This window comes from Phalacrocorax carbo, chromosome 2 (genome assembly GCF_963921805.1).
Source record: "Phalacrocorax carbo chromosome 2, bPhaCar2.1, whole genome shotgun sequence".
NCBI classification, from domain to species: domain Eukaryota; kingdom Metazoa; phylum Chordata; class Aves; order Suliformes; family Phalacrocoracidae; genus Phalacrocorax; species Phalacrocorax carbo.
The window spans coordinates 107,549,126-107,575,375 of NC_087514.1; the positions used below are offsets into that span (position 1 = coordinate 107,549,126).

The 26,250-nt window shown below is 41.3% G+C and overlaps 1 protein-coding gene across 1 annotated transcript in view; it reads right to left on the reverse strand.

Annotated features, from left to right (window-relative positions):
* The window catches only part of CNTNAP2 (contactin associated protein 2), a 1,195,621-nt gene that overhangs the window by 13,679 nt on the left and 1,155,692 nt on the right, over positions 1–26,250 (reverse strand). The window contains exon 22 of the mRNA XM_064443813.1: positions 3,260–3,490. Coding sequence (XP_064299883.1) covers positions 3,260–3,490 — 231 coding nt within the window. The remainder of the gene's footprint in view (positions 1–3,259; positions 3,491–26,250) is intronic.

Here is a 26,250-nt window from a genome sequence, read left to right on the forward strand (position 1 = left end):
AATCCCTGACCTTGACTGTAAGGGTCAACTGCAAATGGCTGATGTGTGCCTTTATGATTTTCTCTTTAGCCTCTCTGTTGGGGCATCCAAAACATTTTGCAGTTAGCAGGAGGTGTCCATACAGTAACTACATAGAAGAGTTTAAGGCAAACATTTCGTGTAGGTCACCCATCAGGCAGAACCTGCTTAACATCTAGTAATTATCCCTAAGGTCTGATCCAGCACTGCAGTTTAGAGGTGAAAGGATCATTACATTTGCCGTCTGGTGTATCTGTCCTATTTAGACACTTATCTTTGATCCCCTTCTACAATATTTTTAAATCCTCAGTGTTCAATTCCACAGTATTTGAGAAGCTACAAATCTAAACTTAATTCAAAATATGAATCAGGATGAATGCAGAGTATGTCACTGAATGAGATTTAAACCGTATGATACTTGCAACAAAATTTTTCCTGATTATTTCTTTTCACTACTAACTACCCATCCTCAAGTCTCATGTTTTGTTAAGATCTATTTAAAATGAAATAGGAGACATAATAAAAATTGCAGACAAAAACGTCTGAAATGAGAGACTTTGTACATAGTAACTGCTGCTTTCAAAGCTATGTTCTTTGCAACCATTTCTTTGTGGTGGAGTATGTGTGGCTTTTGCCTTAGCACCACTACACGTCCTTCTGTGAATTTCAAAAGAGCTTTTGCCCTTTCAGCTGCTTTAGTGAAGGAGTAAATTCACACTGAGAGTACCAAGACTTTTCCAGCTCTGGAGCCAAAGGGAACTATTACTTATACTGCTGATTTTTCAATTTTCTCTTTCAACACAATTTGTGTTAAAGTCTTCTAGTAGGATTTGGGAAACGTAAAAACATCCTCAGTGAAAATTGCCAATTTGCTATTGCAAAGTGACAGTAAACCCAAACATTTTTATTTACCAGTCATCAAGATCATCTGTGTGCAAGGTTACACAGTCTACAGTATATCTTTTTCCTGAGATTGAAACAGAGCTAGCTGTGTCAGACCACCAGAGATAATTTTACAAAGGCTGAGTTGTTCCTACCTGATACTGATAAATGAGTTGCTGCGATACCTCCTCTTTGTATCATGGAAATGCCACCCAGAGTGAAAGTCAGGAACTGTTCACCCACAACTGAATGTCCTTTCACTCCTGCCCCAGTGAAATACGCCCCCCCACCCCCTTGCTGTGAAATTTCTTTCTGCTGTAAGTCACTTGACATTGTTGCTCCATTCAGTGTACAGCAGTCCCTCACTAGAAGGCTTTAAAACAATATGATCTTTTCCTTCTACTGCTCCAGAGCACTGGAGAAGACAAGAGGACAGGTCGCTAACTCCCAGTCTTACTAAAGATTACCATCACCAGAAATGAAGGAGGGTCACTTGCATTCTGTCTGCCCATGACTTGAAACAGTCAAGTCAAGTCTGGCTAGGGCAATGAGATTTTTTTTACTGAGGAGAAGTTAGCAGCTAGCTTGAGCCAACCTAATTGCATGCTGTATGCTTCCTGATATCCCTCACGCTGGCTCCATGACCTAGTACTAAAATCAATCCACAGAAAATGCATAAGTTTGTAATCTGTCAAGTCAACAAAGCCGAATCAACTCAGCAAAAGTTTTCAAGATGAGACTGAGTCAACACAAGGACAAGAGTAGTAGCACGTGGCAAGGACAAACAGGACCTCCTCCTTTTAACACCAGGAGCTATTAGGAACAGTTCAAATGTCTTCAGTAAATCCCACCATAGTCTTTTACTAGCTTGCCATCAAATTAAGTGTAGGAAAAAGACACCAACCAAAATCAACAACCAAAACCCATTAGCTGCACAAGATTCACAGCAGCAGTGCATCCTCAAGAATTTATGGCACACTTTTTAAAAACATGAGCCAGTGAGGTTATCTTTCAGGAAATGCGCTTTTATAGAAAGAAGAGCAGAGAACATAACCTTCAGGTACAGACAGACCTAATAATTTCAGAGAAGAAAGGGACTACTAATGTGTGATGAAAAAATTCCAGTAGAAGACTGCATGTTATAAACAGGGAAGACACATACCAAAATCTTAAAACGGCATGGCAGCAAGGAGGGAATGACAGGTTCTAGAGCATGATACTGCTCGTATCAATGTTTGGGACCCTCAGCCCTGAAATATCTGCCCCTCCTTACAAAGATCTGCCCTATTCCTCTACTGAAGAAGAGCTGAAATGAAATGCTGCAAGAAGATCCTTGACATCGCAAGAAAAAAAAAAGTCCAAAACCCGAAGTTATGACCTTGGAACATACTTCTAAGAAAGACATATAAACCTGTCCCCTCTCATATAAAAACTGGCAGATAGATGCATCCCCAAACACAACAGGCAAAGACTAGTCGATATCAAAATCATTATGGACCCAGTTTTTCCTCTTGCATTTTAATTATATACCACTCTAAACCCATCTGCTTTCCCAGGACAGGTGCTAATTTACACCCCTAAAAGTGAAATCAGAATGAGGACAAAATACAAGAGATGGGTCAACGTACACCTGACCATATAAATCTAGAGGGAACAGATTTTCTTTTTTTAAAAAAGTATTTATCTGATACTTAAGAAGCAAGAGGGAAAAAAAGTTTCTAAAGTTAGACACAATGTATACTTTCAAAGACTGTCAGTCATGAAGCAGGATGAGATTGCTAGGATCTGCAAATTGTTTTGGCTTTCCAGCATTTTCAGCATGAGATGAATGCCATCATGGCTAATGGAATTTGCCATGACACATGGCCTAAGTAAAGCAGACATTTCAGAAAGGAAATCAGCACTCCATATAAATATATTTATGCCTAAAATTAGACTTACTTTTTTTGTATGAAGCTGACTACAATATACTCACTTATTAGGAATACAGCATAAGAAATGCTGCCGTACTTTATTTATCTGTACTTGCAACCTTTTGCTGACTACACACCCAATACTATAGAGAAAGTGTTATCACATCAGCTACGTCAAAAGTCAACATTCAAACTGTGTAAAACTTACGGAAGCAAAAAATAAAACAGAATATTAAAAAAAAAGGCAAAGAAAATATTCTGTAACTGCACTTAAAAGTGGTGGCAAATCTCTGTCATTGCAGCTCTGCATTTCCTCCCATGATTATAGTCCTACAGTCATCTATGAATCACATCCACTCAGTTTTGGTTTTCCTTATGGAAGAAGGTGGGTGTATTTCTTCTCTGGATGGCTCCACTGATCTAATGTGGCATGAACCTCAGCTTACCTGAGTCTAAGTGCCACGGGTCAGTAGCGGCTGACATTGGTGGGATGGTAAGTGGAGATGCTCCGCAGTTGGATTCCACCAGTTCTCCTTGGATGTGGACGTGAGAGGAGGCGTTGGTAGGTCTCAGAGCTGCTTTAAGTGGAGCAATCTGGTTGAACTGTACCCTTGATAGGCAGCCAGTGAATCCGGGGGTGTTGTACTTATATATATCTTGGTCAATCTTCCCAATTTCTATGTGAAATTAAGAAGGAAAAAAAATATTAATCAAAACAATTCATTGCTTTGGAAAGCATTACTGGTCTGCACACTTGATTCCCAGAGGTCAGTTCACAAGTCCCTCTCTCAGGAGACTGAGAACTTGTCAGACCCTGCAAGGTTTCTTTACATTTCATTACAGATTATATCTGGAAACCTTCAGGCCTTGATGTGGCTTGGTTTCACTGCTATGCTATCATTAGAATGAAAGGCCAGCATGAAGGAGTCATCAGAGAACAAAAGGCCAGGAAGAAAATAAAAATCTTTTCCTCAAGAAGAGGTGGCCAAAGAGTAGGTAGAGGAAGCCATCGCCAAGGTCTCTCCTCCCAGCTGAAGCAGCTGCTGCAAGTGATGTCTCTTCTTTCACCTTGGCCTGTCACCCTTAAGCCCCTCTTGGTGGGCTGGGACCACTCCTGTTCACTCACATCACCCTCCTGCCGCCTCACCAGGAGACCATGTGTCCTTTTGGCCCGCGGTGAAAAACTGCCCCTCTCTGGCCTCCTTTCTTCCTCGGCAGTGGTGAGAGGTGGTCGGAGGCCATCTGCCCCACTGCAGGCTGAGGAGCGGCATGCGTGCTCCTGTGCCTCCGCAACCGGGCCTACGTTGGCCTGCCACGAGTTGGGTGTTTTTCACCTCGCCGCTGTGGGCTGATAGGCAAGCTGGCAGCTGGCATCCATGAGCAGAGCACAGGGCTCTGCCATTGCTCTCTTAAAACAGCTGCCATCCCTCAAAGTCATCCCCCAAGTAGCTTTCTCTCTTCTAAAACACCAGTTAAAATGATCCCAAAATGGTAGCTATAAAAATATGGCACATGCCCTTACTACCCAGAACAGGCTGCTCATAGCTTTCTTAATTCTGCCAGGATGTGTTGCTACAGTCTGAGTCACAACCAAAACAAAACCAGCACCCTCTGTCAGCTGGCTGTATTAGAGGTGATATTGACATTTCAAAGCCTCACTGCAGTGTCTAATATAATATTTACATGGCAGTGAGGAATTTGGCTTCCCTTCTTCTATGGTAGCATGGAGTGAATGAAAAGGACACATGGCAGCATCATGTTTGTGCTGTACCAGGGAGTATTGCTTTGGAGGCACTGAGACACTTCACCTTTCCCTGGGTCGGCAGGGACAGGAGTTAACGTTTGGCCCTTGAAGTCAGTGGAAAAAGTTGTACTGAGCTGAGCAAAGCAAGACAGTATCCTCGGGTCAGAGAACAGGGAGCAGACCCAGGTTGTTCAAAGGCAACCTTTTCAGATAGGAACAATGATAAGGGCTTGAAAAACTGTTTCTGGAAACAAGATGCCTGCAAATCACAAGATTGCGTCATAAAAGAAGGAAAGGAAAACAGAGGTGGGACAGAGAGGGTTCTCCTGAGACATGTGAGGAGAAAGTGGGAAAGCGTTTTATTGTAAGAGTTTGGGGAAGAGCTGGGAACCAAAGCACATCTGGATTTGATTCTTGCCATTAAAAAAAAAAAAAAAGGCAAACCAAAACAAACAAAAAAACCCCCAGAATTATTAGAAAATGCATTACTAACCTTTTGGATGAGTCTGTGTTCAGCTCTAACCAAACCAGGATCAATTATATAAGGTCTGAGCTGCTGACTGGGCTCCCTAAAAACTACCATGATATGTATGTCAGTGCTATTACCTAAGAGTACTGAGGGCTTTACATCAGGGATACTTAGAAGGAGTTTCATGGCTACAAACCAGACAGGGCATTTCAAGTACACTCTATTTTTTGGGTTTACATGTTAAACATGAAGTGGGGGAAAACTGGTGGAAACTGGACAAACCTTGAGTGTGACTGAAATAACTTTTTGGTTTTCACACCAAACTAAGCTGTACCTTTTGTCTTCGCAACCAGATTAGAAGGTTAAACATACAATACTTAAGTCACGTTCCCCACCCAGCTAGCATAAGGACACAAAAGTAAGATGCAAAATCTGAAAATTACTTGCATTAGATCCTTATGTGATCCACTGTACAAGAACAGATTTTCTATTCCCCCCATTTTCCCTTTTCCTTCTCATTTGAGAATGTTCTTTCTCTGCTAGTGCTTATCCAGCCTGTATCTATATCACAGCCATATTTCACAAGCTGTTAGTGAGCAGCAACTGTCACCTGTGACAAAGTGGTAACATTCTCAGGACTCAGCTAGAGACTCGCTTAAATGCGCTAAAATAATCATATTAGTCACATGGGGCTTTCATCCAGCTCTCCTTAAAAAAATTAGCTTGACCAAACAGCATCATCTCCTTCAAAAATATGATAGTAAGTAAAAAAACTCACATGTGCATGCACACTTTCCATAGTTAGTAGGAAAGCTGTAGAAGGCCAGAGTTCATGCACCTGAGTCCTACTTGTAGATAATATCACTCAGACAAGGTTCCTATCTGACCACAATATTCAGTCTCTTACTTCAATGGAATATTCATGGCATATTCAGTGAATAGCTGCAATCTTGAGTAATCCGAAGGAACAATTAGAAGACCATAAACACTGCAACCACTGTCAATAACAGTTTAGTGATTACCTTTTATTCACATTTTTATATATTCTGTGGAACTTCAAGCAGCAGTGCTAACAGCCTCCCACTCACAATCCTGAATGACAAGAACGAAAATCCATGAATATGATTGTGCTACTTTAGCAGCTTCAGCACCATTCTCCTCTAACTCCATGAGTAATAAGTGATGGATGCCAGACGCTAGAACAATTAAAGAAAAAAACCCAAAACCCCTAACAAGGCACCTTGCTGAAGACCTGTGTTTTTGTTTAAAACATCCCACAAATGATGGTTGTGCAAGTCACCTCATGCAAATTTACCACCAGCTTGCATCAAATCAGTACTAAAACAAGATGGATTAACTGCTATGACTGTGAGTATGTTCCTTCCTGTGTGCGTTCCATGGGGCTCAGCACACCGATACTCTCTGATGTTAGGCCATTATACTTTGCCTCCCTGTGTATTTGATCCCTGGAGAGTGTAATGATTATATAATGAAATATGCCTTTGTTGTCATGACTAAAAGTCAATTTTCTCCCTATAACAAATAGGGAAGAAAAAGAAAAGATGAGGACAATCATATTATTTAAAAAATGGAAATGCACAATACACCCACTTTGCATTGTTCTAATTTTCAGCACATACCATAGTGCAAAGTCATATGAATATTGCAGTACATAGTATTATCATTACCTAATAGCAACATTAGTATTATTGCTTTCAGATCTGATGCAGCAATCTTCTGCTGGCACTTTACCCACAAGCATTTTTGTAATGAAAGACTTCCAAAAATACCACTTTTAGGCCTTTTTTAACTTCCACTGATTTTAACCATTTGCTCCCTTGACCGCATAACCTGCTGACTTGAGATGAAGACCATAATTACACGACAGAGACCATTCAGATGAACCCATTCTAGCACAGATGCACTGCAGTATACAAATCCTTAACACTGACCATTCACACAATAACTATGCAACTGCCTACCTGGATTACTTAAACATTTAAAATATGTATATAACTAGTACAGTATAGTAAGAACCTCACAGATGTTGCCCCATGTATTGTGTGTTATAATTCACTGAAGATATACTTAATATCAATTACTTGTTATTTATGTTTTGTTATTTATTTAACAGTAAAAACATACAGGAGTTTAAGCCTCAGTTACTCATTTTGATGTCAGGGCTTATTTCTCATGGCTGTGGCAGAAACATGCCACATAGTGATTATAATAATACTATTGCTCTATTGAGAATTATGTGCTACTACTGAAGAAGCTCTTTTCCACCTAGGTGAAAAGATGTAAAGAACATCTATTCTGAAGCATGCTTACGACACAAGACACCATTAGTGAGTACCCAACAAATTGAAGTTAATTATTCTATGAATCCAGAAGAAAACAAACAAAAATAAATTGTACAGAGGAAAAAACTGTGTGTAAGTAACAAGTGTATAAGTAGCACATAGCAATACTAATCCGTGTAATTAGGTTATCTGCTTTTTAAGCCTCTTTGGCCTTCCTGCATTACCTGTAGATGCAGAGTTCTGGCTCTTGCCTAGGCACTATTACAAGACAAATAGTTTGGTTCACATTATTATCAAAGTTGACCTATTTAATATGTATCTGATGAGCTACTTGTAGAAGCAGACACATTGCTAAATACAGTTTTTATCTACACTTTCTCTCCCTTCTCTACTTTCCATATCTACCAATAAAAGATTTATAGAGACACTCAAAGGGCCTTGGCACTTCTTATAGCACAAAAGGAGTGGTCCTCCTGCTCTGCTGAAGAGGTCCAACTCTGCTTAATTCTACCATTTATTTTTTATACATTCCTGTAGCTTAAGTTAGAACATCTAGAGAAAAACAACAGCCTGATTTAGCAGAAAAAAAGAAGCATTTGCTCCCACAGCCCTGAGCGGGTTTTTGACAGATGAAATGGAAATGCTTTCTATTTAGGTAAAGTTCCCCATGTGAGGATCCTAGAAGGATTTGCATGTACGCAGGCTCTGCAGCACAAACCTATACAATCCAGCACAGTACTGTGCCATGCCAATATAGTGATGCCGCATGTGGAAAGACAGCCTTGGACTGTGTTACACACGGACCTCGGAAAGGAGAGGAGAGAGTGAGCTGTGAGGGAAGAGGGAAACACTCCCACTGCAAATCTTTGTAAACCTACAAAAAGTGTTTTTATTAAACATATGTGCTGAGCATCTTTGCTGAGTATCTTTTCTGTTCTAGCTGATCTGTACATTTTTTTCTTTATAGGACTCTGAAATGCTGATCAATACAGAAAGTCATAATAAATTCTGAACCTTGCACAGTGTTCAATACATACAGAAACAAGGCATCTGTTTATTGTGAATTATGTTCCATTAGGAAGGAAATGTAACAGAACTTGAAGCACAGTTTGTGGGTCGCACAACAATGTATGTAATAAATATCCTGTTAGGAATTCCCTTGGAGTTTTCCAGTGATGCCCTTCAAAGCAGAAATAAGGCATAGCTAAGGGTACTTCGTTTAGTACAGTGATGTTATAGCAATCTAGCTCTTCTTTCTTCTTTGATAATGGGAAAGCTCTGCCTGAACTAGCACATAGCAGTGCAGCAAGAAGAAAAGCACTATGTATACTCGAGTATATAGTCACTGGTTGTGACAGAAGATGCCTTTTAAACAAAGGGAAGTCTCAGCAGCACAAGCAAAGCCCTTTCAGTTCAATTTACTAAAGACTATTTCTTACACAAGTGACACAGGACACCATTTGAGTTTTGCTTTGAAAATGGTGAAAAATCCAGCTGTTTGGATTTAGGACAATGACCTATTTATATGTGCCCATTTACGCCCAGAAATACAACAGCTTAATGATTCTGGAAAGAGAGTAGCTATATCAGTAGTGGGAGAAGTCCAGCTTTGCCACAGGTGGTGTTTCTGGCTAAACCACCAGGATGCTCTGGTATTTCATTTAAGATTAAGCATCCACTCAGGAGGCAGATAGAAGATAATCTGTTATAAATCTCTATAACCCTTCAGCTAGCTGTACTAAATTGACCCTAAATTATCTCTATATAATATTTTAATAGACTGCACAGGTGAATTCACCAATTCAATTAAATGAACCACTAATTCCTTTTGGGTCAACCTTAGCAATAGATTTTCTCTTCGAAATAAAACACCATGTGCTCTTTTCTCCCCTGTACTCAGAAAGATATCTTGTTACACTACCCGCTGCTCAAAGATCAGCCCAATCAGCACCTTCAGCATCTCTCTGTTACTGCATCAGGCTCCATGTAATAGAAAGCAGTTTAAACTCCACTGGAAGGAAGCTATTGATTTCAAGAAGTCACAGTCCACAGAGATTACTAAGCACTTTCTCTTATTTGCGGTATTTGATGCCTAGATGAGCAGTTCAATGTAACACCGAACCCTGGCACATGCCAATACTTAAGGACTGGTGTGTGTAAAAAAAAAAAAAGAGAATAAACAATCTTGCATCACAGATAGTACACAGTCATAGAGAGAACCTATCTGGGGTGGCATATACCTGCTAGACCAAAGCCACAGGGCTAAAAAGTCCATGTCAGGAGCAACTACTATACACTCAAAAGAGCAACAGCACAAGACAAAGGGAAAATTATATTCTGACACATCGCCTGAGTTTTCTGATGAACATTCTTCAGTACAAAGATCAAGCACATGTTTGCTTACTGGCTGTTTATATCTTCTCTGTCCTAAGATCAGCCATTTCTATAAAAAAAGCATACTAATAACACTTAACTGTGTAGATACCACAAGTGATATCAGATATACTAAACACCCACAGTAAGAAGCAAAAAGCTAAACCCCCAGATGATGTTTAATGAGCTGTAGTTGATGTAAAACTGCAAGGCATGTATGGGCACTGAACTAAACTACTGTAAAGACTTTGCACAGCCCTCAAACTTCCCTGGCTTTTAAGTTCAGTCTCTGAATTAAAATTCAGTAAGTGGTACAAAGCGAGTACAAAACAACAGGAATGTTTATTTTGTCCATTACTCAAAACCAAGCTACTGCATACTGCTCTGTGGACACCCATACCACTGGAACAAGATGCTCCTTTATGGAGAACTTGTTACAGGGGTGCTGGGGACAGGGAAAGCATGAGCAGTCCCTGAGAATGGGGACCTGAGCTTCACAAGACGAAAGTACAAATGACAACCGATGGCTCTTTATGCAAGAATTGAGATGCCATGTAGCAGGCACGCTTTTTTTAGTCCACAGGTCTGCAAGGGCCAGGGGGCATCTAGATGCCTCCCCACACATCCCCTTCCCATCACGCTAACATGCACATGCTGTCCAGGGGCCTGCAGGGATGGAGTAAATGTGGTGAGAAGCTGCGGGGTGGCCTCCAGCCCCCATGAGGCGGGGACAGCAGTCCTGTCACCCCCTCTTCTGGCACATGTTGTGAGAGTCTCACTGTCCTCTTCACCCTGGACCCCTGATCAGATGCCCAAGTCAGATGCCTTTAGATATGCCTACACCTGTTGGCTTTCCAGAGCCTTCAGGTACTGCCCACAGTATGGACCTATGGAGTGATGGCATCCTTCCATGGCTTTTTTATCTCTAACTTTATGCTACTTATTGTAACTTTTCCAGTTTTCTTTAATAACAAATTATAGTTTGTATGGAATAATTTTGTTTAGACAGTTTATGTCCAGACTGACAAACTCACTGACGACCTCTGAAACACACAGAAGATGGTATTTGTGGTGTGTGAAGCACTGTGCCAGAAACCGAAGGAAATAACATTAACCCAGCAGTGACAACCAACAGTGTTGCACAGCAAACACATGGTGCTTTCATTTGCTGTCTAACACTTAAGAAATGGTCTTATCCATGGTGCAAGCAAGAGAAAAATTGCTTATGAAGACTGTAACAGCTCAGTACATGTTTCAGTTGCAGTAGCAGCTTTACCAGCATTGCTGAAACCAAGGCCATTTGTTTATGAAACACTCCCAATACTTTCCAAACAAGCAGGAAATGATCAAACCAAGTGTAAAATACACAGGATTAGAGAACCTGAGCTGGCCTGGTAGCTGTGCCATGGCCCTGGAGCACTTCCAAAACCCAGTCCCTGGTGGAACAGTTACAGCTTTCAGGTCATGCTATAATGGAGCCAATAAATCACTGATGTGAAATGCACTCCTATCAGAGTCCTATTATTACAGAAATAATAAAGACTAGTGCTGGACTGCAGCTCCTCAGTCAAAAAAGGTACTGTGAAGAATGCTATGAAATGGAAATGTTATTTGACAGCAGCCTGGTTTCACATTGCCACAAATGAAGAGGGTTTGAGAACAAGAAATTGGATTTTTTTTAAGCTTTTCTGTACTGATGATATAGTTACTGAATGTTTCAAGATTTCACGCCCGTTGTATGATTTCCTAGAATTTTCCATTTTAAAATTTTATGTGTAGTCAACAACAGTTATTATTCAGGAATTCACACTGTGTTTTAATGAAAAGGGAATTAACTGATGCTGCAAGGTTCTTAGTAATTGCATTGTAAAACTAAGGCCAACAGTAAAAGTGGACATCACTTTTTCAAGGAAACAAGTATTTTCTTCACATTTTACTACTGACTCACTGTATAACCTTAAGCAAGTCACTTCAGATATTCATGTCAAACTCTCCCCCTCCCTCTTAGTAGGTCATAGAGAATTCTCCCTACCCTCTAGTTGGGATTTGTCTCACTTGAGATGTTTTGACATCTACGTTAAAAACGTATGGGCATTGCTTTTAAATATGAATATAAAATGAATCAGTCTTTTTTAAACACCCCACAAACTTCTCATGACTTTGGAAAGGTCACTAATGGAGGCACAGATTGTATGGCATATTTCCGTTGATAAAAAAGAAAGCCCTCCCAAGGGTAATGGAACGATGCAAAATCAGGAAAAAAGGGAAGAAATACCAAGTTTCTAGAGACCCTTTGTTGCCAAGGAACAATATCCAGCCTGCAGACATCAAATGAAAGACTGGATTTTGGCAGAAGTCTTCAAATGTTCCCACTCAAGAGTGGCCCCCGAGAAGTTTTCAGCTGGGGGCAGAACCTCGATGGGGGTGAACAGTCAGCTCCGTACCAGTGGGACCAAACCTCCCATGAGTTTTGGGGGAAGAGACACCTCTCCATGAATTAACCTTTATAACCAACTGTGAGTGGTAATACAGTCATTTCATAAATTTGTGTAGCATTTTTTTTTCTCCTATAGATGACTAATCATTCTCCTTGGGTACCAGAGGCAATAAGCACAGCCTGTGTTTAAAGCAGGAATCCCAAATGTAGGAGAGCTAAAAAGAAAGGCCATCCACCTAGACAGTAGCCTCAGCTGACAGAACAGGACACTAGTATTGTTCAGTAAGGCTGTACCACATACCTTGATTGCAAATCCTCCTGAGGGCTAATGGAAATCTTTCGATTGAGAAGCAAAGTGCTCAGCACACACTGATGTAACCCAAGCTGTAGATATCAGCAGTTCTCAAGGCAAAAATGCATAAGAAGTGTCTGACAGATAGCCTCAAGAATAATTTCTTTTCTATTCTATCCTCTATCCACTTTACATGATGCAGGAGCAATGGGATCATGGGTTGAGGGGCAGGAGAAGGAGAGCCACTACCAGGTTTTTCATCCACAATAAAGAATTAAATGTTTCATCTACTTTTTCTCTGTAGGCAGGCTCTAAACAGAGTGAGAGGAAGTGGATGATGGGGGAGGAGAAGAAATTATACAGCTCAAGTTTCTTTAAAGAAAAAAAAGCCAAAACAAACCACAAATCTAAATGACTGACAAAATAAGTAATTTTATCATCATAGATAACACTAAAAAAGTAGAAGTTGTTATCACAGACAGAACATCCTCAGAATTAGCCGGGACACCATATTTCAGCAGGATTTATAAGCCCATTCTAATTTATGCTCATGATAAATAATCTTCACATCATCTTTCATAACCCTTAGAGAAGGACATAAAACACATACATAGAGGTAGCAGCACTATGCAAAAGAAATATGCAGTTTTGTTCATATGGTTTGCCTAACTGTGCTTTTATGTCTTACGGAAGCTGGCTGCAACAAAACTCAGCAAATGCTTTTCAAGCAGAAAATAAATAAATAAATGTATAAATAATCAAATGAGACTCTTGCAGTCTGTAGTCAAACGTAATGTGTCTTGGACAAACTCCAATGCATTTAGTAATATGCTTTTGTTAAAACTATATTAAAATAATATCATTTCAGTATGATTATTACTTTGCAGTTTAATGGGTACCCTTCTATGACTCTCTGCAAATGTCCTCATACTACACTTTGTGTTCCTGTATCACAAGCCTCAAATACCTTAATGAAAGTACAGTCTCAGCAAAGAGTGGGTAGGCTGAAATTCCCTATATTGCCTCCCTCCTCCCTTGCTTATCTTACTGTCTCACTTGGAGATGGTGAAAAAGCTAGGATAACCATTCAGAGATGATTGATGGTATGTAACTAAACCTGGAAAATGATTTTTCAGTATGGTATTATTTTTATTCATATACCACATATGCCTTATATTAACCGTCTATATTCTTAAAAGTTTTGTTGTTTTTATCTTCTTTTTTATAATTAAAAAAGGTAGGGATTTGCAATCTGTTTGTTAAGAAACCACTTTTAGGGATGTTAGTATCATAAAGATAAAACTTCTTCATCAGTCTGACATAATTATTCTTATTTATTTACTTTAAAATAAATCTATGGCTATTGCACCTACAATGTTGGATTTCAATGCAATGTAATATATAAATAAAAGATTTTTTGGAACTTATATTTTTCAGAAGATATGCACAGTGCCACATTATGAACAAGCAATGGACTTTCTAAGTAGTTGCAATCTTCCTTTAGTTATCAAAAGCCTGAAAATAGCAAGCAAATGAAAAGCAGAATGTCAGAAAGGATGAGGAGGCTGTAACTTAGTAGGTCATTTTTCTTCCAACATTGTCATTCTGTTTGCTTTACTTCTTCATTTGGAATTTATTTTTTCTTGGATCAAAATATCCATTTTTTGTATAGACAATACCAACCTAGCTGTAGTACTGAAAAAAACCATTTATTTTAACAATTGGAAAAATACTGTAGGACAGTGCAAAGGAAAAAGAATCAATTTCATTTCTTAGAAGCAATTTCTTCTATGCTTTTTTGTCCAGTATTGTGTGCATCACAATTTGAAGCTGAGAGATTTATATTTGAACAGTCTCTATTATGTCTCAAAGTCAATGACGGGGGCAATCCAAGAAATGCTAAAGGCTTTTGCTTCTTTTCTTTGTTACAAGTACTATTCTGTATTTCCTCTGCTGAAACATGCTTGTGTGCAATAAATTCACTCATGAAAAGTATTGCTATTCTATGCACAATGTCAAATTATCATAAAAATTTCACAGCTGCATTAGATAGATCAATGACTTGTCTAGTTCATTGTCCTCTCTTCAAAAAAAAACAAAAGGCGACTGAAAGTAGATGATTCACAAGTAGTATAACAGCATGGAGCATGTAAAATGATCCTCTCCCAGAATACCTTTCCAGCTTCCCATAAACATGGGCTTTAAACCTTTAGGGATGAATGCTGTATCTTGCCTTTTCTATTTAGCTACCGGCAGAATTGTCTCCCATGAATGTGTCCAACCTTTTCAGAAACGATCAATGCTTCTGGCCTCCACAACATCCCATGCCAGTGAGTTCCAGTGCCGAACTAACTCACTCTGGCACAACCAACCTCCTGCAGCTCATTTTAAGGCTGCAGCCTAGCAAGGTAATTGAGGGTCTCACCTTCCTGGGTATGGAAAGCACGGTACACCTCTACCATTATAGGACTGTTCTGTATCAAAATTTGGGTAGATCAACTAAATCGCCTAAAAAGAGAGATTTCAATCTTTGGTTTAAAAGAAGCCTTCATGCACTTTAGTTAGAGTGGCAAAGCCTTGCAGAAGACCCATGATTCCATGAAGAATAAAATGTAAAAGCATTACACCATGATCTGGAAACCAAAAGTGCTCCCTCATTCAACAAATGGGGATGAAAGAAATAGGTGTGGTTTGATGCCAGCCAACAAATTTCACTCCAGGAGAAAGAGTAAGGAAGCACACTTCCTTTCCCAGACCTGCCAATCTCAGGTTTAACATGTACAGCTTAATTAGACCTTTATTGCTTTTCAGATCAGATGAAGAATATTATACACCAGGTAATCCTCAGTGTGCATATTTTCAATTTCTATGATTTGCTCATCCACAGTCTTATTCAGTAGGTAATGATAATAGACATTTTGACAAAAAGACATAGAGCTGGGTGTGTGGAGGGATGATGGAAGAACAGGACCAGACAACGTGCAAGGACTAACTCAGTGACTACCTTTACATCTCATTAGATGGCGCAAACTGGACAGTTCCAGCTGGCCTAAATCAAACTGTCTACTACCAACATGCTTTATCATTATTATTATTATTACATCCAAGCATGGAACAGTATTCCGGAGTAGCGTCCAAGAGCACAATGCCATGTGCAGTGTAATGGCTTTGTTAACAAGCTGTAGCAAGTGCTCCCACCCAAATACTGAAACAGAGGTTCGGGTGTTTCTATTCTCAAACCTATGGATTTCTTTGGAGGGGCAGGGAAAGCTTTGATCAAGCTGCAATAAAAATCATTATAAAAAAATGTTAAATTTATAGCATCTTGTTATGCTTGCTTTAGCATAGAAATACATTAGAACAGTACGTTACACTAGTTCAAGAGGCTATACTGACAAAAAATAGTCATTTGCTTTTCTTCTTAAAGCTTGCACCAGATTAAACACTCAGTGTCACATCAGCTGGATCAGGAAGCAGACATGTCTAACAGGACCGCTTATTAACTTGCTTCTTTTACAACCAGTTCTCATAAAAGCAAACAAACACAGGTGGGTTGCAGCATCAGCATCAGAAGATGATCTAAATCAGATTGCCTTTCTTCAACCCTTTCAGCAGCTCCTCTCTCTTCCCCCCAGCCCTCTGATTAAACTGAACCCCGCAATGAGATAAAGCAGATTAGACAAGGTCAGGAAACCCCAAACACCAGACGGGCATCCCGGATGCCCCGGAACACGCATCGCAGCTTTGTTCTTGCAGAAGATGTATGGTCATCTACCTCGCTGGCAGTGTCTCCTTTGCAGTCGGCGGGCAGCGGTGCTCCCTGCTGCCCGGAGCACGCCAGCGGCGGCGGCGGCAGGCGGGCTCCTGGCGACCCGGTACACGCTGCCCAGACCTCGTCCCTTCCGCCCACTACCTCCCTCCAGGATGAGAACTGGCGCCAGCTCATCACACGAGTGCCCCCAGCCCGCGTGGGGTGCCCCGGCAGGAGCAGCCCCGCGGGCTGCCGTGCCCCCCCCCCCCCGCCTCGCAGCGCAAGCCCCCCCGCACCCCGCAACCAGGCTACCTGCCGTCTTCCCGGCCCTGCCCTTCGGGCCCTCGGGGCAGCCCGGCCGGGAGCTGTGGGGCAGCGGCGGCAGCGACGACCCGCACAGCAGAGCTGCGATGGGGAGCGGGCCCAAAACGCGAGGAGCGGAGCGAAGCCTCTCCCGATCTGCCTGCTGCGGGCGCGCCGCACCGGGCGGAGTGGAGACGGAAATACACGGACTGGATCTGGCGTGGGAGTGGGCGGGGGGGCCGGTGGCGGCTGCCGGTGTCTCCCCTCAGGGGCTCCGCTGCGGGGCGGTCCCGGGGCCTCACGCGTGGCGGGAGCCCTGCCACGCTGCTGGGCCAACGTCCCTTGCGGGGTTGCAGGCAGCCCGCAGCCCCCAGGGGGACAGACGGGGGAAGGCGCAGGTCCGGCTTGGCCGCTGCCCCTGCGTTTCTCTCACCAGCATCTGTTCTGTTTTTGAAGCGCTAAAGGGGCACTGAAGCTTTGAAATCGTCTTTGTAGAAGATGCTGCTCAGGATCAAGAGCCGGTGCTGTTAAACAGCCATTCTTGGGGAAGAGGCAGCTGACGGTTATTCTGGTATTTGATGAGTTTTGAAAGGTACACTTTTGCTTCTAATTTACTCACATGCAAGGGTGAGGAAGACCAAAAAAGAACCTGCATAGAATGGTTTAAAAAAGTTAAAATGACTGAGACAACTTCACTTGCTCAGGTCGAAGATGAAAGAACGGAGACTCAGCAGCTTGCCTACAGAGCACTGAAAAAAGCAGGTGTTAAAATAGCCAGTTACCAGCACAATATCCATCTATTCTGATAGTTCTAATCACAGAGAGATTATAAGACCACCTCTTTCTTCTCTCCCCTCCTCAGACTAGCAAGTGGCGCCTTGCTTTCTCCTCTCTCCCAGCTGCACCACAGCCTTCCTCCCCTCAACCCTGGTCCCTCACCCATGCTGTCAAATGGAAAGACGGTCCCTCGTGCTGAAGGGGAGGAGAGGAAGACAGAAGGAGCAGATATAATTTGGGGTTTGGCATAAACCCTGAAAAGTCAACAATAATGCAGGCTACAGCTCATGTGGGATGGCTGGGCTTGGCCATTGCTATCTGCTGCTCATCCCGCTGCTACCAGTGTTTCGTGGCAGCACCACTGTGGATGCAGATGCTGCATGGCTTTGGGGGAGGAGGCTGTCAGCACTGACTCACACCAAAAGTATCACTGCAACCAACAAAATGCACTGTCCAGGGGAGAGATTGTGACATGGACCTGCCTGGCTTTTTCTCCAGTGAGGAGACAGAAATGAGCGAGTAAAGCAAAAAAATTAAGCTCTTGATCCGAAATATGCCATAATGGGAATAACTGATCGCGGAGGAACTAGGATGGAGGAAACATGGGACCAGAGTGTCACATCACAAGACCTATAAGTTGTCACTCCAGAAGTCCAACAAGAGATAATGGTACTTATCATCAGGACCTCATGTAAGATCTTTACTGAGCTTGTGTGGTATCACATTTAGCCACATCATTCAACTCACAATTTCAGTGTCCCGTCCCTGTCCTGGACATTTCTATATCATCTAGAACAGCAAAAATTTCAAAAGGTTCGAAAAGGCTGAATCATTCAACTCTTACTGCTAGAGAAACAGTAACGGTTACCATCTCTGCAACAGTTTAGACAGAATATTTTTCTGATGTATTCCAGAAGAAAAGCAGTAGTTTCTCCTTTCCATATTTCCAGAGGTACAGTACTGCTTAGATATTGTTAGGGTTTTTCTAGTTCTTTTTTGTGTTAAAAGGGGACCACTCATTGGAAACACAGTTTCAAGTGTGAATTATAATTTTTTTTTGTTCAGCAATCGTTTGCACTTCTGTAAAAGGTGCCTCTTTAATTTGGTCTGTTCCCCTCCCCTCTTATTTGTGCTGTATCAGTAAGGACGCATCTTGACGAGTGTTTGCCACAGCATTTCACTAACACCACCACGTGCACCAGCAGGTACTTTCCTCACTGAATGACCATAAAATGATCATATATTTAAAATTCTTTGATGCTTACCTCTTGACTAAAAACTCAGCATAGCTGATCTTTTCTGAGAGAAAATAGCAGCAGCAGTAAATACTTGACTGAAGGGGTTTTTCCTATTTGGATTTATTAAATGAGAATGTAAAATGGGGGACTTTATTGAACAAAACTGACATTGACAGTACATACAATCTATGTATTTCTGAGGAGGCTGCAATGTGAGACCTGCAAACCAGCTGCCATTGTAATTTTACTGAGGTCTATTATCTTTGGTTGTTCTGAACCAAGTCAGCTTTGATGTGATAAAATTCAGTCCTGTTCTGCACAGGCATGCAATGTCCTTGTCTGTTTGAGTATTTGACATAGAAAACTCCCGGAGAGTTTTCTCAGTCCCCACAAGTAATGCATGAACCTGCTCATTTTTATAATTAAAACAATAATCAGTAAATGAGGAATCTCTAACTGGTGAATGGTTGTTTGTAATAGCTCTAGCAGAGAGGATATGCAATTTGTGCAAGCTGCAGTTCAGTCATAGGTAGTGAAGGCACTCACAGTTTAGCAGAGAGCTGAAAGGTCTCTTGGCATGGCAATCTGCAATTTAGAGATATTCAGACTACACTGAAATGAGTTGGCCCAAGTACTGGAAGCAGTTTAGCTGCAGAGGAACAGAGCTCCGTGCATGGTATTTATTCCACCTCTTGGAAAAATAAAATAATAATTTAGTAGAAAGACACTATGCCAGAATATACTTTTATTAGTCTGTATTCATAAACTCTGACTCTGAGAAATAAACAAAGGGAATGGAAAATTCTCACTTATAATTAGATTCTTGAGAGACAATTTGTTTGACAGGAATGTTAATTCCTGGCTACAGAATGCTGAGGACAGCCTGGCATAGATGGTAGGGAAGGAGCACATCACTGGTGGATTTCTGTTGGTGAATAACTCAAACCAGCATGATCTTAAACGCAGGTGTGCCAACATGTATGATAATAAAGTTCATGAAAAGGGGATGCTAGGCATGTCTGATGTGTGTGGAAAACAATCCCCCAATTCTTGTTTCCTACAGACTTCAATTTGGGATGCTTGTGCAGGGATCCCATGCAGCCAGTAGTAAAGCATCATTAAATTATGAAAAAAAAAACAAAACCCTAAAAATGTTACTGACTATGACATAAGGTTTGGACTTCATTATGATGAATAAAGATGACTTAACTACTGGACTGGAAGATGGTGGTTGCCTGGGGACCAACAATCATAACCTGATTATGGTCAATATGTGATGTATGTGCTTTAAAAAGCCTAACTGGCCAAAACCAAGGCAAATAATGAATGGCAGCGAGAGGCAGAAGAGACAGGAAGAAATCCCTGGATGGAAGTGGACGTTTTAAGAATAGCTTCTATCTCAAAAAGCAAGGTTTCACGCTTTATGATTGTACCATATGAGGATGTGAGAGTTCCTTTTAACCAGAAGAAAGTGCAAAATAAAATCTAAACCATATATGCTTATTTGGATCTACCTGTGAGTGCTGTCTAAGAACTCCTGGGTGTAAATTGAACACATTACTGTTCCTACAGCTTTCAATAGACCTTTAAGCAATGGAGTAGTTACAGAAGACTGGAAGACTGCTTAGTTCATTTCAAGAAAATTGAAAATTGTTAAAAAATATGATGTTAAAAATATGTTAAAAATTATATGATTAACTATTGGATAATTAGCCTGATATCATTTTTTCATAAAAGCAGTGGAAGAAACATTGTAGAAATCTATAAGTAACAAATAAATGAAAAAATGAATAAGTAAATACAAAAAAAATCTTCAAATAAATGAATAAATAAAAAGTGATTCCTTAAATTTCAGATTTCAGATTTGAGTACACGTTCGGTCAAGCTACATAAGTGTATAGATAGACTACATTTTAGAAAGGTGCGCATGCCTTCATGGCATGTTGGATTAATGAAATTAGAGTCCACGATATCAATAGAGCACATGCTCAGTGGAAGGAAATCATGGATCATAAGCTTAGAAGCTGACAAGCTACCTGAGACAGTGCAAAGAGCTAAAAAGCTCTTTAACCAAGCCAAGAAAGGCATAGCAAGAGTCACCATGTGTCAGCAAAAGCTAAACACATTATGGAAATAAATGGCAATTTTTAAAGGCGTAGCATACTAACTGTTGAAAGGAGCTATCAAAGGAGGGGACGACTTCAAACACAAAATATGTGCCTTTCCTGGAGATGTGTTTTACACAAGGAAGTCTTTGGAACCAACAGAGAGATTTCAAGAGCTCAGAACTCACCCAGAGGTGAACAGTCCTTTCTGGCCATGAGAGCTCCATATCTGCTAGTGAAGTAAAACACAAGTTTCTTCTCTGAACTTTCCCTCTCTCTCCTGAGATTTATAAAATAGGGAAAGGTGTGAAGAGGCAGGGTATTCTTCAAATTGAGGAACTACTGTAATGTTTGCTTCCTGAATAAGTGAGTGGAAGTTACACGTATAGAGGTCTTATGTTGTAGTTATGGCAAGATATACAATATCGAGGACAAAAATGAATGAATATACAAAACCTCTTGACTATTCTCTGATACTGAATACCCTCCATGTAATAAATGAATAATGTCTTCTAGTGTCATAAATACTACAGCTACAATGCTTTCTATTCAGTATATCCAATGGAAAAGGCAGAAGTTGCATTTAGCTCTAATTTCTGCTCAAGAGGGGTGAGAGGCTGAAGAATATTAAGAACTCATCTTCTGGCTATAATTGCAATTCTTTATTCATTAAGTATTTTTCTTTTTTGGCATCATATTGGGACTATTCTCTTGAAGCAAATGTAGCCTATCACAGTGAAGTTGCAGTCTGAGATGAGGAACAGGAACTAATTGCACGTGTTACAGTAGTCTTTCTCCGTCACTGTTCAGGCTGATGGATGGTCCTGCATATCACCATTCTGTGATCTGAAAGACCTTGTGAATAATAACTACAGAAAGATCTGGACAGATATGCAATTTACAGTGAAAAAAGGCACTGCATTTGCTCTCTCAGTAAACCACTCTCTTAAAAATCCATCCTGCAGAGCACAGTTTGGAGGGGGAACTTCTGTTTTAACCAGCCCTGTTCTATTTTTCTAAGGAGTTAAGCATGATTCTACTGAAGTGAACGAACAAATTATTTTAAAAGGTCCAGGCCCAGGATTATGTTGTTTTATTTTGTGCTTCTTGTCCCAATTTGCACAGTCCTGTTGAGCTGTGCTTCAGCACAAGCATGAGAGTTTTGTGATGCTATCTAGCTAGGTTCTGTCTCACGCCCTCTGAAACCTATATTTAAACTGATGGCTCTCTAATTGAAGGGAGTGGAATTATTTTTGGGACTCACTACAAGTGCTTACTTATTTCACAAAATGCTCCTGTAATTAAGTGATGAGTACCCTGTCATCACCTAATGTTGTGTTTCAGTTCCAGAAGCATGTTCAGCTTTTCCATCAAGTATTTGAACATGAACAATATGGGCTTGCTTTCAGTATTATTTTTGGCACCTCCTTCATGTTACTGGAACATAAATGCATGTTTCTAGATAGGTCACTGCATCAACCTCTATTGCTCACTTAGTTGGAGTTGAAGAAAATGTGTCCAAATTTTCTACTGTTCCACATGTCATGCATGAGGTGAGATCCCCCAACTATTTATGAAAACATGATTAAAAGACATCTGCAGAGGAACTCGCGAAGTAATACAGCCCCCCTTCAAAAAAAGTTCTGCAAACACACCCTTTTAGAAATAGAGAACCTGGACACAAGTTCAACTGATGCCAAAGGGCAAAGGCCCCATTGGTTTAACTTTTAAGGGTGCACCACTGAAGACACCTCCAGATTGCTCCCTCTGGCTTCATCCAGCACCAAACACAGTCAGTGCCGCCTGGCTACTAGAGCTGTAACTGCTTTTTTCAACTGCCAAATGAGCAATTAGTTTGTAGCAAGACAAGTCACTTTAACTAGTCACCTGTAAAGGGGGATAAGAATATTCACTTAGCAAATCTGTTATTATTTAATAAGATAAAAATGCAGACTGAAATTCAAAGAGCACTGCGTTTATTTTTTGCTGTTATGAGGATAGAAAGTTGGAAGAAGTAAGGAGATCTGTTCAAATTGACAACAGAAAAGCTACACAGTGAGCCTGATTAGTTTATGTTAACGTAGCAATACCACAGTTGAGACTTAAGCCTAAGCCATTCTCTGTTGTGAGAAAGAAAAAGACAGAAACATTATCTTTCACTCCACTGAATGAAGGCAGACAGTGATGCTTTACAACAGCTTGTTAAGTTAAAACACGAAATGATAGCATAGGATGCTGAGTTGAAAGTCTGATCTAGTCTTTGGCTGAGAACTTAGAAGCAATCTCACATCTTTACTACTGTAATATCTGATTGCAAGAAGTCCTTTCCAGTACTGTAACAAGGCTTATTCAAAGTTTATTGCAACCTGGGTGAAGTTCTCCCCAAAGGGCTATCACACAGCTGGGGTGTTCTTGTGTTCCTGTGCTTTAAGCTTCCCTGGGAATCATATTTTCTGAGATATGCAGCCCCATGAACGATTAATCATCTAGGGTCATGTGGTAATTGGGTAATACAATATTTCTTTTTACTATGTGGGAGATTGCCTGGGAATGAGGAAGAGACAAAAAAAGACATTGGAAGACTTTCTTTAAAGAAAACATCTTGAATCCCATGTGGCATATGCTTCCAGTAATGGTTTCATACATTAAAAAAGAAAATTCATCAATCATTTTAAACACTGGTACTGGTTCCACAGTAGATTCTCTTAGCAAATACAATCTTAGTATGGCAACTGAGTTGATGTTAAGAGAGCCGATCCTAAATAATAAACTCAAATTCAGGGAGGTTCCTTTTGGAAGCCATCTGGGAAATAGCTATGCTCTCATGGAAATTTTGAGCAAATTGTCACTGATTTTTTTTTTCTGCATATGCTTGTTCCAAAAACAAGAACTGTAGATTGAAGGCTAATTTTGTGGATGAGGGGGTGTGAGAATACTGATACACATGGCCAAACGATGTTGCTCTTGGCATACTGAGGACAGTTTTGGTAGTAAATTAGATGCAGGGAAGTAGGGAAAAAAACAATGAAAAAAACTTTCTGACCTACAACATGTAGGCATTCTAAGTAATATAGAATGGGATGGCGATTTACCTAAAACATTTTAACTGGAGGGTTTCCAGTGCTTTGTTTCAGATCTAGAAAGAACTTAATCAGTGAAATATGGAAGTGGATTAGGAGGAAGTGCATGTTACCATCTCATCAAGCGTGGTCTCAAACCGGCTCTAAATTTTAGGGATTAAGCTATTTATCAACATATAAGAAAGATCTCAAACACTTGAGTACGTGTGTCAGTCCCTGATGGGATTGTAACTTAAATGTCAGCAAACAAGAAAAAAATACCAGTCTCCTTTTCCTGCTTCAAGAGATAACACCTGGACAAGAATGTTGGCAATATGACTATGGTATTGGCTCTTTAGTTTGGGAAACTTACTAACAAGTCTCTGCACTTGGCCCAAGTTGCTTTTGGCCTCAGTTTTCCATTTATAAAATGAGGTGAAAGGCATTTCCTAAATTCTTAGCTGAATTTTGAGGCTAAGTACATTCAGAGGGACTTTGCTGTGAGGAAAAGGTGTGGAGAAGAGGCACATCACTATGATGACAGCCACCACTAGAAGGTCTGTACAAAAGGCCCAGAGGCTGTGACAAATCAGTGCATTGCTATGACTACAAGAGGGAGGGGGCGTGTTTCCATTCCTTCATGTCAAATGGAATGGAGAGGACATGAGGAAGTGGGATGGAAAAACTACCTCGACCCTAGAGGCACAGGTACGTGACCTGCAAGCAAAAACAATCATTCAGGGGGGTTCTTCCAGGAAAGCTGCTGCTCTAGTTTCCAGTAAGCAATCCCCCAGACAGAGGAGTAGAAGTGCTGATTTTATTTCTGATCTTAACAGAGACACTTGTGATTCGTATTTACATGAAGTGAGTAACAAATACTATGATCAGGAATAGAAGGGTCCTGCCTCTGGCCAGGTGGAGGAAAGGGATAACCGGGCTTACTGGACTGTGTGGATTAGATGGCCTGGCACATCCGACCCACAGGAGTATAAAGCTTTAGTGGACACTGGTGCACAGTGCACCTTAATGCCATCAAACTATATAGGGGCAGAATCCATCAGTTTTGCTGGAGTGACAGGGGGATCCCAAGACTTAACTGTATTGGAGGCCGAAGTGAGCCTAACTGGGAATGAGTGGCAAAAGCACCCCATCACGACTGGCCCAGAGGCTGCATGGATCCTTGGCATAGACTACCTCAGGAGAGGGTATTTCAAGGACCCAAAAGGGTACAGGTGGGCTTTTGGTATAGCTGCCTTGGAGATGGAGGAAATTAAACAGCTGCCTACCTTGCCGGGTCTCTCGAAGGACCCTTCTGTTGTGGGGTTGCTGAGGGTCAAAGAACAACAGGTGCCGATCGCCATCACAACAGTGCATCAGCAGCAATATCGCACCAACCAAGACTCTCTGATCCCCATCCATGAGCTCATTCACCAACTGAAGAGCCAAGGAGTCATCAGTAAGACCCACACACCCTTTAACAGTCCCATATGGCCAGTGTGGAAGTCTAATGGAGAGTGGAGGCTAACAGTAGACTGTCATGGCCTGAATGAATTCACTCCACCATTGAGTGCTGCTGTGCCAGACATGCTAGAACTTCAGTATGAGCTGGAGTCAAAGGCAGCCAAGTGGTATGCCACAACTGAGGTTGCTAATGCATTCTTCTCAATCCATCTGGCAGCAGAGTGCAGGCCACAGTTTGCTTTTACTTGGGGGGGCATCCAGTACACCAGGAATTGACTGCCCCAGGGGTAGAAACACAGCCCTACCATTTGTCATGGACCGATCCATAATGCATTGGAACAGGGTGGAGCTCCCTAATACCTACAATACATTTGTATCATCATCGTGCGGGGCAATAGAGCAGAAGAAGTTTTTGAGGAAGGGAAGAAAACAGTCCAAATCCTTCTGAAGGCCAGTTTTGCCATAAAACAAAGTAAAGTTAAGGGACTGGCACAAGACATCCAGTTCTTAGGAATCAAATGGCAAGATGGACATCATCAGATTCCAATGGATGTGATCAGAAAATAGCAGCCATGTCTCTACCAACTAGCAAAAAGGAAACACAAGCTTTTTTGGGCGTTGTGGGTTTTTGGAGAATGCATATTCCAAATTACAGTATGATCGTAAGCCCTCTCTATCGAGTCACCTGGAAGAAGAATGATTTCAAATGGGGCCCTGAGCAACAACAGGCCTTTGAACAAATTAAACAGGAGGTAGTTCATGGAGTAGGCCTTGGGCCAGTCCGGGCAGCACAAGATGTAAAAAATGTGCTCTACACCGCAGCTGGGGAGAATGGTCCTACCTGGAGCCTCTGGCAGAAAGCGCCAGGGGAGACCTGAGGTCGACCCCTAGGGTTTTGGAGTCATGGATACAGAGGGTCCGAAGCCCACTATACTCCAACTGAAAAAGAGATATTGGCAGCATATAAAGGGGTTCGAGCTGCTTCAGAAGTGGTTGGTACTGAAGCACAGCTGCTCCTGGCACCCCGACTGCCAGTGCTGGGCTGGATGTTCAAAGGAAACGTCCCCTCTACACATCATGCAACTGACGCTACATGGAGTAAATGGGTTGCACTGACCACCCAGC